Genomic DNA, 14,997 nt, shown 5'->3' with positions numbered 1-14,997 from the left:
ACAGTGGTTTTCAACCCTTTTCATATCAAGGCACATTATGTATTCTGCATTTGATCCATCCCATCCCATGGACCACCATTTGATGACACAAAACTAAATAGGATAAGATTTTGTCCACAATTCCATTCTGTATTGATGTTCATTGTTTAGGTGAGACAACAGGCAAAATAACAATTATTCTACTTACCATTACCAACAGCATAATTTAGCTGGGGACCACCTGGAACACCCTCAAGGCTACTTACCATTACCAACAGCATAATTTAGCTGGGGACCACCTGGAACACCCTCAAGGCTAACTGGTGGAGTGGTGGTCCACAGAGTAGCACTGGTTGAAAACCACTGTGTCAGTGTCACTGTGTTACATAAGATGTACATGTAGTAGGTGGTACTTGAGCCCCCTCTTGTGGTTTGATTGAATACTTTATTCAATAAAGATTTGTTAAGTGTGTGGCAGTTCAGTGCAAATTATTTGACAATGCATCTCAGGCGATTTTATGGAGTAACGCAAAAGTAATGTAACGAGTAATGTAACTAGTTACTTTCTCCAGGGAGTAATAAAGTAATGTAAGGCATTACTTTTTTCAAAAGTAATATGTAATATGTAGTGCCTTACTTTTAAGAGTAACGGACCCCAACTCTGGTAATGAGTAACTGACTGAAACCTGTGTCACACTGTTAACATTGTGACAAGAGCTTTTCTCCAGTGTGGACACACTGGTGTTCTTCCAGGTGACCTGACAGACTGAAACTCTTGTCACAATGTTTACACCGAAAATGATTTTCTCCAGTGTTTTGTCCAGTGTGGAATACTTGACAGACTGAAACTCTTGTCACAATGTTTACACTAAAAAGGTTTTACTCCAGTGTGGACACGCTGGTGTCGCTTCAGGTTGTGTGACTCACTGAAACTCTTGTCACAATGTTTGCAGTGGAAAGGTTTTTCTCCAGTGTGGACACGCTGGTGTGCCTCCAGGTTACCTGACTGACTGAAACTCTTGTTACAATGTTTACATTGGAAATGTTTTTCTCCAGTGTGGACAAGCCGGTGTGCCTCCAGGTTACCTGACAGACTGAAACTCTTGTCACAATGTTTACACTGAAAAGGTTTTTCTCCAGTGTGGACACGCTGGTGTGCCTCCAGGTTACCTGACTGACTGAAACTCTTGTCACAATGTTTACATTGGAAAGGTTTTTCTCCAGTGTGGATAAGCTGGTGTGCCTCCAGGTGACCTGCCTGTTTGAAACTCTTGTTACACAGTTTACAGTCGAAAGGTTTTTCTCCAGTGTGGATACGCTGGTGTGTCTTAAAGGCACTTGACTGACTGAAACTCTTGTCACAATGTTGACAGTGGAAAGGTTTTTCTCCAGTGTGGACGCGCTGGTGTTTCCTCAGATCACCTGACTGACTGAAACTCTTGTCACAATGTATACACTGAAAAGGTTTTTCTCCAGTGTGGACACGCTCGTGTTTCTTCAAATCACCTAAATGACTGAAACTCTTGTCACAGTGTTTACACTGAAAAGGTTTTTCTCCAGTGTGGATACGCTGGTGTGTCTTAAAGGCATTTGACCGACTGAAACTCTTGTCACAATGTGTACATTGGAAAGGCTTTTCTCCAGTGTGGACAGCTCCACTTGTCTCCCCCCAATCATCACTGTCTTCAGTGACTTCAGTGTCAGATTCAACTTCAGAGCAGTGTGAAGAGATGTCTTCATCAACTTCAATTTTCACTGCTAGTAATGTCAACATCGACCCACCAGGCTCCTCTAGTAGTAGTTGCTTATTAATGTGGGGAGGCTCTGGTTCCTCCTGGAGCACAGGTAGGTCTGTGTAACCTAGGAAGAGGAGAGGGGAGGTAACATAAGCAGAGAAAATCATTGTGTAATCATTGAATAAGATTGATTGTCCTACTTACTAATTTGTTTGTCTAGTGTTTTAATTAATTCGCTTATCAATTTATATATCTATTAATGGTATAGCGCAGTGTTTCTCAACCTTTTTTCACCAAGTACCACCTCAGATAATATCTGACTCTCCAGGTACCACCATTATGACTTAAGTTAAAATACAGTAGTGTACACCTAACCTATCCCATCCTCCTTCACACAAGGCAAATTAAAGGGAAGAAACTACAGTCACTCAATGTTGATAGTATTTGTAGTAGATAACAGCAGCATAATTTGAAATTTGCACCCTCTAGCCAGAAAAATAGAAATTTTTGACTAGGGTTTGACTGGATAGCTGAATGCTGCATTGAACCATAAACAATGCAACATGCTAGGGAGCCAGTGTTGCCATGTCTACTTATTATAAGCAACTTTGGGTTTGTTATTTGCAATATTTGTCGTTTTACGGCTTGTTTTTAACATTTCAAAATGTTTTGATTGTTTTTTTAAACCAGTGGTTCTTCAACATTTTCATGTCAAGGACCCCCAAATTAATTTGTATTTTTTTACATGATATGTGTGCCAGGGAGACGTGTATCTATTCTGTGTATCAGATATGTGGTGTTAAAATGTTTAAAAAATATTCCACATTTTGCACTTTATCCCCTCAAGATTTTTTGGAAAATAGCCAGCTTATGTGCCTAATATCATATGCACATAATTTACAGGTATGGTATATAACAAAGAATATATGTGCCTATGCCTAATATTCTTTGGGGATGTTTGCACTGTGTATTGATCTGGTTGCTTATTTCTCTCGTAAGTCAGTCAGATCTGGCAACAATGCAACATTCGCTTAACACAACTTACGGTTGATACATGCCGTGGCCTGTCCAGACTTTGTAAACACGACTTGAAGTTATTTCTTGTACACAACGCGAAGAATGCTTCTTCCTGGACCAGTAAACATGCATTTGGAGTCGGACCATGGCATATTTTGTTTTCTCTATTGCAAGAATGTCTTCAGGAATTAGCCCGGACCCGCTGCGCATCTCGGCTGCTCTCATTACAAGGTGAAAAACATGATTCGTCTCGTTGTCTATAATAATTGTAGCAAACTAAATATATTAACACAGTATCACTAAACGTGCGCGGAACCGCGCGTGTGTGTGCTTTCTCAGATTCTCAGACTCTTGTCACAATGTTTACACTAAAAAGGTTTTACTCCAGTGTGGACACGCTGGTGTCGCTTCAGGTTGTGTGACTCACTGAAACTCTTGTCACAATGTTTGCAGTGGAAAGGTTTTTCTCCAGTGTGGACACGCTGGTGTGCCTCCAGGTTACCTGACTGACTGAAACTCTTGTTACAATGTTTACATTGGAAATGTTTTTCTCCAGTGTGGACAAGCCGGTGTGCCTCCAGGTTACCTGACAGACTGAAACTCTTGTCACAATGTTTACACTGAAAAGGTTTTTCTCCAGTGTGGACACGCTGGTGTGCCTCCAGGTTACCTGACTGACTGAAACTCTTGTCACAATGTTTACATTGGAAAGGTTTTTCTCCAGTGTGGATAAGCTGGTGTGCCTCCAGGTGACCTGCCTGTTTGAAACTCTTGTTACACAGTTTACAGTCGAAAGGTTTTTCTCCAGTGTGGATACGCTGGTGTGTCTTAAAGGCACTTGACTGACTGAAACTCTTGTCACAATGTTGACAGTGGAAAGATTTTTTGGAAAATAGCCAGCTTATGTGCCTAATATCATATGCACATAATTTACAGGTATGGTATATAACAAAGAATATATGTGCCTATGCCTAATATTCTTTGGGGATGTTTGCACTGTGTATTGATCTGGTTGCTTATTTCTCTCGTAAGTCAGTCAGATCTGGCAACAATGCAACATTCGCTTAACACAACTTACGGTTGATACATGCCGTGGCCTGTCCAGACTTTGTAAACACGACTTGAAGTTATTTCTTGTACACAACGCGAAGAATGCTTCTTCCTGGACCAGTAAACATGCATTTGGAGTCGGACCATGGCATATTTTGTTTTCTCTATTGCAAGAATGTCTTCAGGAATTAGCCCGGACCCGCTGCGCATCTCGGCTGCTCTCATTACAAGGTGAAAAACATGATTCGTCTCGTTGTCTATAATAATTGTAGCAAACTAAATATATTAACACAGTATCACTAAACGTGCGCGGAACCGCGCGTGTGTGTGCTTTCTCAGATGTATCGTCTTTGCTGCCACCACACTCAGAAGAAAGCCTGGTGAATCAGACATGACAGGAGTCTGGAGATGCGCATTTTACACATCATACACAATTTTATAATAGAACAAAACGTTTGATATTCATTTGTGCGACTCCCAATTATTTTTGAGAACATTCACTGTAAACTTATGTGCATTATTCTTTACATGACATGCTAATATGTGTTTTGTACCATGCAGTTTCATCATGCTTTTAATTTAGTGGATAGCGGTTTGACTGTACAGTACACGATAATCCCAAACTAAAATAATGATATACATGTAGAAGAGAATGTTATGTAATATGCCATTTCTGCCTAAATGAAACAGATGAACCCTATACTGTATAGATAGCATTTGGGGTCCAACATTTTGTCATACATGGTCAGACAATGACTAGCATGCAAGTTGTAATGTAGCTGTTTTATTAGATGTTTTCAGAGGTTTCAAATGTCTATGTGTGTGTGTGTGTGTGTGTGTGTGTGTGTGTGTGTGTGTGTGGGGGGGGGGGGGGGGGGGGGCGGGACACACACTAACTTAAACATGTCCATATATGATCGAGGACCAAGAGGGTGCATGAATGTGCGTGAGCTTATGTAAGTTGGGAGTTAAAAACCAACCCCACAATAATTTAAAAAAATAAAGAACACTTACGTTATCTGCACTGTGCAAAACCAACTTTGGTGTGGTAATCCTGCAGTATTTAAATATTATTTTGTTGCGGAGTCAGTTCTGTCAGAGCCTATAGAATGGCACTCGGTGTGTGTGTGTACTGCATAATAATTAGGAGAGAGAGAGGACAAGAGTGTGGTGCAGCGGTGTGCAAACGGAAATGTTTGATGGAATGTAAAAGACGTTGTTTGTTAAAAGTCTTTACCAGATTTTAGTGTGCTTGTGTGTGTGGGGGGGAGGTTGTTTTCACGTCACTATGGACTGGAGCGGACAGCAGCGCGCTGCAGAAGCAAGGTGTTGTAAGGGTTTTTTTTTTTTTTAATAGCTCTAAAATGGATATAGGCCTATTGTTTGTTCAGTAACAGAGGTCTCCATATCCAGTCATATAACTCATAGGATATAGACAGAATATAAGATATGAAACTGGAAGGGATTTAATGAAATGGCATTGAACTAAAACCCAAGCTGGTGAATCTTGAATCCTTTTTAATGGAATTTGTAACTCATGTTGTAATAGTAAATGCATTCATGTTTACCAAAGATATTGTGTGTGAGATGGGCAGACTCCCAGTACTGAACAAAAACAGCATGTTTAAAAGGGATGTTTCACTTTCAAACATGTTTGGGGGATTTTAACACCTACTCAAAGTTCTGTGAGAACCCCACCATTTTTAAGTTGCTTGTTTAACATAAAGTGCCACTACATAGACTGAGTGTACATTTTATTATGTACTAAGGAAAGTAACAAACCAAAGAAAAAACAACATTTCATCATAGCATTTTGAACATCCATCGTACAACTTAATATATAGGCAGTTTGTTTTAGTTGTTGAGTAATACCACTAAAATAACTTGCATTCTATATTGTATAAAACACAGACTCTGAGACAAAAATAAATAATCTAAACAGCAAATCTACAGGTCAAATGACAGTGAAACAAATAAAATTGAAAATAAAATGAATATTGGGTGTTGAGACTATTTCTGTCTGCAGCTGGGATATGTTCCACAGTATATCAAAGGGATGATAATAATACTAATAAAAATACGGTCAGATGTAACGAAGGTGAGATATAGAAACTGCATAGAAAGATGCAGTGGAGAATCTGTAAAATGGTGACAGTACATTTGGTCAACATGCCACAGTATACTGTTTTACTTGCAAATAATCAACACTTTGATTCATCGCCAACCTATTAATTAGTATGTGTTTAAAACAGTTTAGCCTTCTTAAAAACAATTGCTTAAAAATACAAATGAGTGTACAACCATGTGAAAAGCCATGTAAAGCTTTCCCACACACATCACAATTATTTGGGATTCTCTCCAGTGTGAATTATCTGGTGTCTTTTAAGATTGGACATGTGAGGGAAGTGTTGTCCACACTGATCACATCCATAGGATTTCTCTCCAGTGTGAGTTTTCTGGTGTCTGTTAAGGTTGGACTTGTCAGAGAAGTGTTGTCCACACTGATCACATCCATAGGGTTTTTCTCCTGTGTGAATTCTCCGGTGGCTTTTAAGGTTGTACATTTGAGAGAAGTGTTGTCCACACTGATCACATCCATAAGGTTTTTCTCCAGTGTGAATTCTCTGGTGGCTTGTAAGGCTGGACATTATAGAGAAGTGTTGTGACTGTCCACACTGATCACATCCATAGGGTTTCTCTCCAGTGTGAGTTTTCTGGTGTATTTTAGTTTGGACATTTGAGAGAAGTGTTGTCCACACTGATCACATCCATAGGGTTTCTCTCCAGTGTGGGTTTTCTGGTGTATTTTAAGGCTGTTCATGTGAGAGAAGTGTTTTCCACACTGATCACATCCATAGGCTCTCTCTCCAGTGTGAATTGTCTGGTGTATTTTAAGGCTGTTCATGTGAGAGAAGTGTTGGCCACACTGATCACATCCATATGGTTTCTCTCTAGTGTGAATTATCTGGTGTACTTTAAGATTGTACAAATTAGAGAAGTGTTGTCCACACTGGTCACATCCATAGGGTTTCTCTCCAGTGTGAATTCTCTGGTGTATTTTAAGTCTGGTCATTGTAGGGAAGCGTTTGCCACACTGATCACATCCATAAGGTTTCTCTCCTGTGTGAATTCTCTGGTGTATTTTAAGTTTGGACATTTCAGAGAAGTGTTGTCCACACTGATCACATCCATAGGGTTTCTCTCCAGTGTGAATTCTCTGGTGTATTTTAAGTCTGGTCATTGTAGGGAAGCATTTGCCACACTGATCACAGCAATACTAATATTGAACCAAAACAAAAAAAGTTGACTAGATAAAACATCCTTATGCCATGCTGTATAGTGTATATCCATATAGGCACAGTTAGTAATTTACAGAGGTCTTGAATGATGATCATTGGGTCCTCCATGTTGACCAGAATTGTTCCTGGTGGGAGAGTTCATCTTCAGCTGAAGTCTGGAGTCCACAGTCAGATTTGATCAGACATTATTGATATCCTGGAGTAGTTGTGGAGTTATGGAGAACTGACAACTACAAACTCTTGGTGTTGATTGGCCAATGAGGATATTAGAATAATGTCTCCACCAATCCCAACCTAACAAACTGCTGCATGCGCTCCACCCCTCTTTGACTCCTCCCCCAGGTCATGTTTATGAAGTTGCAATGTAAGTTCAATTTGTTTCCACTTTAGTGTATTTGCAGTGGAATCCCATTGTGTAATATGTAATAAATAATTAATTAATTAATAATAATAAATAATAAATAATTTCTGCCTGTGTGCAGAAATATGTGTCCATACGTATTGTATTATTAATTCAGGATCAGGATGAATCAGGAATAAAAACCGTTAAAACCCACAGAGCAGTGGAGTTAAGTGTTTCTACTGACAGTTTGAGGATCAAATGGAGTTCAGAGGTTCTTTCAGAAGCGCTTTTTGATACTTTCCATTGGTTCAATATGTTCATAACACACAGACATAAAGGGTGTTCACAGTAGCATCGATTTATGAAAAACCTCAAAAATGGAGTTATGAGGTTTCCTCCCGACAGCAACAATATTATACTTATCTATTGAAAAATAGCAGATCTACAAGCTCATAGCGCGGCACCAAGTGTAGCACTACGAGCTTGTAGGTCTTCTATATTAGAAAAATCGTGAAAATAAATGCAGCACAAATATTTCAATATAAATTCTTTCAGAGCGCATGTTTTTAACTCAAATCTTTGCTTCTGAGGGGTTCCTGGAACAACATATTTTCAGATGGGGGTTTCGACGTCTGGCCTAAATGGGTTAACCCATTCTGGACGGGAACCCCTTTGTGTTTAACCATTATGTTATACTTTAGCTATTAATAGCAGATCTACAAGCTCATAGCGCAGCACAGAGTGCCGCGGTATGAGCTTGTAGGTCTGCTATTTTAGAAAAATCGTGATTCCGCCATTTAGAATTTTATCCAAAGCGCACTTTTTACTCCTCCTACAGATTTTGGCCAAATCTCACAAAAGTTGACACACATGATGTCCGGACCGATCCGATTAAAACACCAATGGCAGAATTGTGGTAGTGCGTATCTTTCGGCTGTAATCGTCGTCCGAAGTTATTAGGAGGGGTCTATTTTACAAAAAATGCCACAAATCATGAACGGAATGTCCAATACATCCCAAATTTGAATCACATCAATGTGGTGGTTCAAACAACCAAGTTCTAAAAGCAATTACATTTTCATCCATAGGGGCGCCGCAAATGCAAAAAATTTAACCGTTTGTTGCAGAAAAATGTTTTTGGGGGGGATAAATCCCCTGCAAATTATTTACACATGATCGCAGGGGTGATGCGACATTGTAATTGGCTAGCAACATTTGTGGGAGGGGCGTATATAAGCGACTGCGGGAACCACATGTCAATTTGTCATTGTCAGGAGTCAGGACATGGATTCAGTTTCAGTAGGAACCCTTTACACAGATTCAGTTTCAGAAGGAACCATTTAGAGGGCAGACTGTCCACGCCTTATTCATGTCCCCACAGGACTTATTACTACCTACTGGTAGTAATAAGTAACTTTGTCATGTTATACGGACGCTCCGCAACCCATTTTTTTCTCCCAGAATTTCCCCTGTAGAAAATCCCGGGAGTAAAATCGGGGTGTCCGACTATTCCACGGCGATTCTACTCTTCCGCGGATGGTCAAGAATTCCACGGACGGCTTTGGAATCAGCGGTAAATGCCGCGATTGTGGAATCGCGGATTCCTGTGGGGACTAATTAGGCTTTTTACAGGGGCCAGTTCCGAATAGCAGGCACCTGAAGTGCTCTTTTAGAGCTGTTTTGAAGGAGAGTAAGGATTCACATTTCGTTGTGACTGGCGTTCCACAGGCGGACCAGGCGGGCGATTGTTTTACAATTCTTTGTTGTATAAACACATTTGTCAGTGAGAAAAGTGCATGGCAGCAGAAAGACCGTTGTGTCATCTCGTCTCTGTTCATTTTATGACAGTCACCCAGTCACAGTAAGTAACCTGGAACTGGCACGTGTGTTATAGCCCAATGTATACTAGTCGTAGGACAGGGCCACGTGTCGAAAATAGCAGATCTACAACCAGGGGTGTACTGAAAACAGCCCACTAGTTCTGGGAACCCATCGGCTTGAGAGATTAGAGTTCAGAACCTTTTTTATTTCCACAACATCTACTATATCACACGCCACGCCCCCTTGCTGACGACACGTTGCCAGGCCCCATTAGCTCAGTGGCAAAGATTTCAGCGTGCAGAAGAACCGGATTTGAATCCAACAGGACAGTTACAGAGGAGCACATGTTTAACTAGCTACAAATAAAACGGTACATACCCATCCTGTACAACTTTACTACGGGTTGTAGCGTTGCATCAAACAGTCCATGTCCCTGGTCCATCTCCCGATGTTCCTCTGACCGTGCTAAATATCTTTTGGAGGCCATTTCTCCTGTGTGAGATCTCCTCCTGTGGTGCTCTGTTGAAATCACCAACATAAAATAATGTTTAGTTATCATTCAGCAACCTGAATGATCGTTGCGAGGCGCAAGGCGAGCAGTGACGTACAATGAATTAGGCTTATAATAAAACAGCGATATATAGCAGAAGATGCAAATAGTAGAGAAACGCATAGGCTACGTGGATTGGTCTTAACCGTCTTCCTGCCATTGCCGAAGCCCTTCGGCAATTGAAGCATTAATTTGATATTAACGCTTGCTGCCATTGCCGAAGCCCTTCGGCAATTGCTCTTTTATAGTGCTTATGATTGATCAAGCCATAATGCTACTCACGTTAGCCGGTTAGCTAGCAATGTTGTTAGCACTGCACTGGATCGTTCATATTAATTCACCGTCGCCATAAGAATCCATTCTATCCGTTTCTTTCAATCGCCTGTATCTCCTATTCCTTGTCCCAGATGGCATTTTTGGTCAAAACAGCGTTTCTTTGACGGCACGAGCCGACGTTGTGGAGTGCTAAAATGTACCGGCATGATTCGATCATGTAAACAAAGGTTGTCTTGGCAACGTAAAGCTGGCAGGGATAAGCTCACTTCCGGTTGAGGCAAAATGTGGCTTTTCAAAATAAGAGCTCAAATTAAAAAAATGCTGGCATGAATTAGGTCCTAATTTCTCAATAAATGGCAGCAGTAAAAGGGTTAATTAAATTAAGCTTATTTTATTTAACAATAAACAACATGAACAAAATGTGTAGCAGCCTTCATGAAAGCAATTTGGCTTATGATAAAACGGCAAAGTCAACAATGAAACAGCGATAACTTTGATGTAACCATATTGCAGTATGCCTACTGTGTGTGTGTGTGTGTGTGTGTGTGTGTGTGTGTGTGTGTGTGTGTGTGTGTGCTGATCGCTCAACCCGCCGTGGGGAAAGAGAGAGAGAGAGAGAGGTTTTAAAGATGTTGGATGCTGCTATTTGCTGCTATTTTTGGTTGCCTGATTGACTTTTTCTTCTGCACTTTGTGTTAGTTTTTTTAATCTATATTATCTTTGGTTATTTGGTGGAGATATGAAGCTTTGTATGCTTACAGTTACACACTATACAGTGTTTTCTGTTATTATGCAATGGTTTTGCGCTGTTACATGGGTTTGGCCGATTTGGGCTGTTTTTTATTGAATTGGGCGGGTTTTAAGTTGTGCTTGGGCTGGAAACTGTCATTCTGATCTGGCAACCCTGGACATCTGTGGCTTTCCTAACTGAAACAGAACTTCAAGGGCAAGAATATAGACAACATCCGAGTTTGTTCTGCACATTTCTTGTCAGGTAGGTGAAATATAATAACAATAAAATAATAATCTACATTATCATAGGCTATCTGGCGTTATTGTTCATGATCTAATTGCACACTACACTGCCAACAAAGCCAAAATGCAATAATGTTTTTGCCATTAAGTTTCAGTTAAATTATTTGGGTAGTTATTGCACTTTGGCTTTGTGGGGCAGTACAGTCTCAAGACATTTAATATCATATTTAAGGTGTGCTATTATCTCATCACATGCAGGTAAAAGGGCTTGGTGAAAACATGGGTACTGAACAGATGGCAGAAGCTTTGGGTCATCGGTGGTCCAAGAGGAAGGATCCAGCTGGTATGGATCTTCTTATTAAGTTTAATTTAGCTAAATAATGTGCCCTTTCAGGCGGACCAAGTCCCTCCATGTAATCCTTTTCTTTACAATGTTGATGAGGGAAAAATGCTCTTAGACTGGATGTTATACATGTGTTGCTGCATAGATTCGACCCACTGTTATTGATGTGCTGTTGTGTTTTGCTTTATTTATTAACGGGTCGCCCTGCTTCCCCCTGCATTATGTGCAGCTGGTACGCAGCCTAGGGCCGTTCAGTGACTTACGACGAGTGCTTCCAAACTCCAACACTTAGAAAAATAATCACCTGCAGAGAATTTCTTGACAGAAAGTAGCTCATAACATGTCTACGGTGGATTTTTTATGAAACAAAAGCTCGGCAGATTGAAAGAGATAATTCAAGCTTGGCCTAGAGCTGCAATGTTGGTGAGCAGATCGCAAATGCAAATTGGATGAATGAGGATTCATAGACCTTAATTTCAAGTTTTCATGCATCATAGGCATAGATACGTCTCACTGAAATCCTGTTCAGGCTTAAAACCGGCGGCCTAAATGTGATAAATGCTCTGTTTGTACTCACCCATTAAATAATTCCAAAGACGTGTAGTGAAATATGGTCCTCTAGTTTTATATCCATGTGAAGTTCTGGCACAAAACGTGTATTTAGTCAATTATCTCCACTTTTTCAAGAGATGCACACGGACGTCTTTCTCTCCGGGCGAGGGGGGGCCGGAATGATCGCTGGACTGATTTTACGAATAAGTCCCGTTTACCGCAGACGTCATCACCAATTGACCAGGGAAACACAAAAGTTTGGGTCACACAATTGGCAGGTGCCTTGCGATAGGTGCTGGGTAGTTAATCACACCACCTGCCAATTGTGTGACCCAAACTTTTGTGTTTCCCTGTCAATTTGACGTCTTCGGTAAACAACAGGAAGTATCTAAAATCAGTTCATCGATCATTCCGGGCCCCTCTCGCCCGGAGAGAAAGACGTCCGTGTGCATCTCTTGAAAAAGTGGAGATAATTGACTAAATACACGTTTTGTGCCAGAACTTTCACATGGATATAAAACTAGAGGACCATATTTCACTCCACGTCTTTGGAATTATTTAATGGGTGAGTACAAACGGAGCATTTATCACATTTAGGCCGCGCATTTTAAAGTCCGACCAGAAATTAAGTGAAATAATGTGAAATACTGTACATACTGTATGTAACAACAAGAGCCGTTCTAGGGCTAGGGGACTCAATGGAGGGTATTGCAACTCTAGATTCATCCAATTATTAAAATAAATCTAGAGTTGCAAATTGCGGCTAGTTGCACTACACTTACAATTGTATTAATTATATCACATTTAAAGTTGTCTTGATGAAGCACATTTGTTTCACTGCCAACAGTGCAGCAGCTAGCAACTGGGGCATATATTAATAGGGCCTATAGTATAAATGGAAACAAATCCTTTTTTTTGGGTGCTATCCCTTTTGGACTGGGTGTATGACTGTACTCTGTTGCTGTTTTTACATGTATGTTTAATAAACTATTCAATCAAAACTGTTATGTGACAATGAACGACACCTTGCCTTGAAGCTGGAAAACTCTGTCCAGTCTGTCTGGCTGTTCTTTAGGTTCCTCCTGCTTCACTGAAACAGCTCTGGAGAAAGCCCTGGTTGCTCAAATCTCTACCTGGGTTGTCCTCTTTGTGTCTTCAGGTTGAAAGAGACTGTCCCTCAAAACGACCAAACTGGTTCAAGTTCAACTTTAGCTACAAAACGTCTGTTCAATTGTAATGGACGGACTCTACTGTACTCGAGGCTAGCTTAGCATTAGCGTTAGCTCACAGTAAAACAAACTGTCTTTGATCTTCGCGTGGAAATTCCTCCTAGCTGTTTTCACAACTTTACAGAGACTGTCGTGCAAAGACAATCTCAGACACAAAGTTACACAAAGGTTTGTTCACTGCAAACTTCTATTTTTATAAAACGTTGTCTGTTCGTTCACTCTCTGCGGTTTGTTTATCTCTCTGGTTACGGACGTCGTCGTCGTCTACTTCTTCTTCTTTTAGGTTTCCGGCAGTGTGGACGCTGCTAGGCGTATTACTGCCCTCCACTGGTTTGATTGTTCACCTACTCAGTTGTAAACACAGTCCAGTACTGTGCAGGAACTGCAGTACTTACTGCCTTTGTAATCAGCTGGTGATTCTCACTGTGGCCAAATAAAGAAAAGAAAAGGCCTTCACTCCTAGCTCTGTCATCCTTAAGAAGAGCGCCTGTCTTTCTGTGTTGTACATCCTACACTAGAAAGATGTGCCAGACTCACTGTCTCCGGCTGCCCACACTGGCATAGCCCGGTGTCATGTTTCCCTAGTATTAGCTGTAGGTTTTTGTTTAGGCCACAATGCCCCAGCCTCATTCTACATAATTTAACCCCATCTCTGCGTGGCGCAAAATTACACCCGCACGTACCCTCTGTTTAGGGTTGGCTGAACCTGGAAAGTGGAAAAAATGCCTGCCCCTGCCCTGTGCCCTCCTTCTCCCATCCCGCCTGCCACTCCTTCACCATCACCAAACCCTCTTTGCTTAGCCCCCTGAGTTCAACCTGGACCCATCCGTGAATATATAACTAATGTCATGTAATGTCATGTTCTGACCAGTAGGTGGCAATGTTCACTAGCATAACAGAACAGCTTGACAACCAAGAGGCAAATTATCTTCTTTTTTTTTTTAAACCATATAGGCCTACGAGGGCAGGTAATGTCATATTCTAATTTCTGACCAGTAGGTCGATCAGCAACCCAGATTCAGCACAAACAAGGGACTAAATGAATTTCGCTCCTATGCCACAAAATGCAGAACACCCGTGACCCTGTCCCTACCAAGTCATTTAGACATGCGAATCCCTTGACTCCTTCAAAACCGCTCTCAAAGGGCACCTACGGACGGCTGCAATTCGAAACTGGCCCCCGTAAAATCTGAATCCCCCTCCCCCACCAACCCACCTCTTTTTCCACTCACTGTATTTTTCTTTTCCCTTTTACCTCTTTATGATGAATTCCTGTTATTTGTTCTTGTGTTCTTAGAAGTGTATATTTGTACGTCTCTAAATGTTTTGATGAATTGAACAAGGTTGACTCTCTTGTAAACAACAGAGGGAGGGCAGAATCCATTTCTAACGGATTCTGCCCTCCCTCCACAACTCGTTGTTTACAAGAGAGGTGTGCTTGAAATGTAGGTCTACTGTAATTCTGCAAACTGTTAATAAATACTTCAATCATTCAATCAATAGGTGGCAATCACCAATCAGGCCCGGCGCCACGTGGGGGCAAAGGGGGTGTTTGCCCCCCTAAATCAACCTCTTTGCCCCCTTAGATCAAATAGTTACAGACAAAACAATGGTACATTTCCAGGCATTCAATTAAATTCCATTGCTTGAAAGCCCTCTATAGATATGCAAATGTAGCGCATTGTCTTCATGTCCAATACCTGCCCCCGATTGCCCCCTCTGTCATTTCATCCTGGCGCCGGGCCTGGTGGCAATGTTCACTAGCATAACAGAACAGCTTGAGTTTTCATTCCAAATATGCAGTCAGTGTTTTCCCTCAACACACAC

The 14,997-nt window shown here is 41.1% G+C and overlaps 1 protein-coding gene across 2 annotated transcripts; it reads right to left on the bottom strand.

Annotated features, from left to right (window-relative positions):
* Positions 1 to 641: 641 nt before the first annotated feature.
* LOC310872975 (uncharacterized protein) lies at positions 642 to 13,402 on the bottom strand. 2 transcript variants are annotated; one of them, XM_083785200.1, is made up of 4 exons: positions 12,972 to 13,402; positions 9,624 to 9,764; positions 753 to 1,839; positions 642 to 665 (listed from the first exon to the last, which is right to left on the bottom strand). In XM_083785200.1, the coding sequence occupies exons 2-3, from the start codon at positions 9,730 to 9,732 to the stop codon at positions 848 to 850; spliced, it is 1,101 nt and encodes a 366-aa protein (XP_083641326.1). In that variant the 5' UTR covers positions 9,733 to 9,764; positions 12,972 to 13,402; the 3' UTR covers positions 642 to 665; positions 753 to 847. The 2 variants fall into 2 exon arrangements, with proteins under 2 accessions (XP_083641326.1, XP_083641325.1); XM_083785199.1 differs by lacking the exon at positions 12,972 to 13,402 and having other exon boundaries at positions 9,624 to 9,934.
* Between the last annotated feature and the right edge of the window lie 1,595 nt (positions 13,403 to 14,997).

Source organism: Protomyctophum parallelum (assembly GCF_964188405.1).
Source record: "Protomyctophum parallelum genome assembly, chromosome: 16".
NCBI classification, from domain to species: domain Eukaryota; kingdom Metazoa; phylum Chordata; class Actinopteri; order Myctophiformes; family Myctophidae; genus Protomyctophum; species Protomyctophum parallelum.
This window is presented reverse-complemented; position numbering and strand designations above follow the sequence as displayed.

What these genes read in the sequence shown, in the direction of transcription:
- LOC310872975 (XM_083785199.1), bottom strand. Translation starts at nt 9,804, where the DNA reads ATGATAACTAAACATTATTTTATGTTGGTGATTTCAACAGAGCACCAC. An exon ending in AGTAAAGTTGTACAGGATGG is followed by an intron (nt 1,840 to 9,623) that starts GTATGTACCGTT and finishes TCCTCTTCCTAG; the next exon opens with GTTACACAGACCTACCTGTG.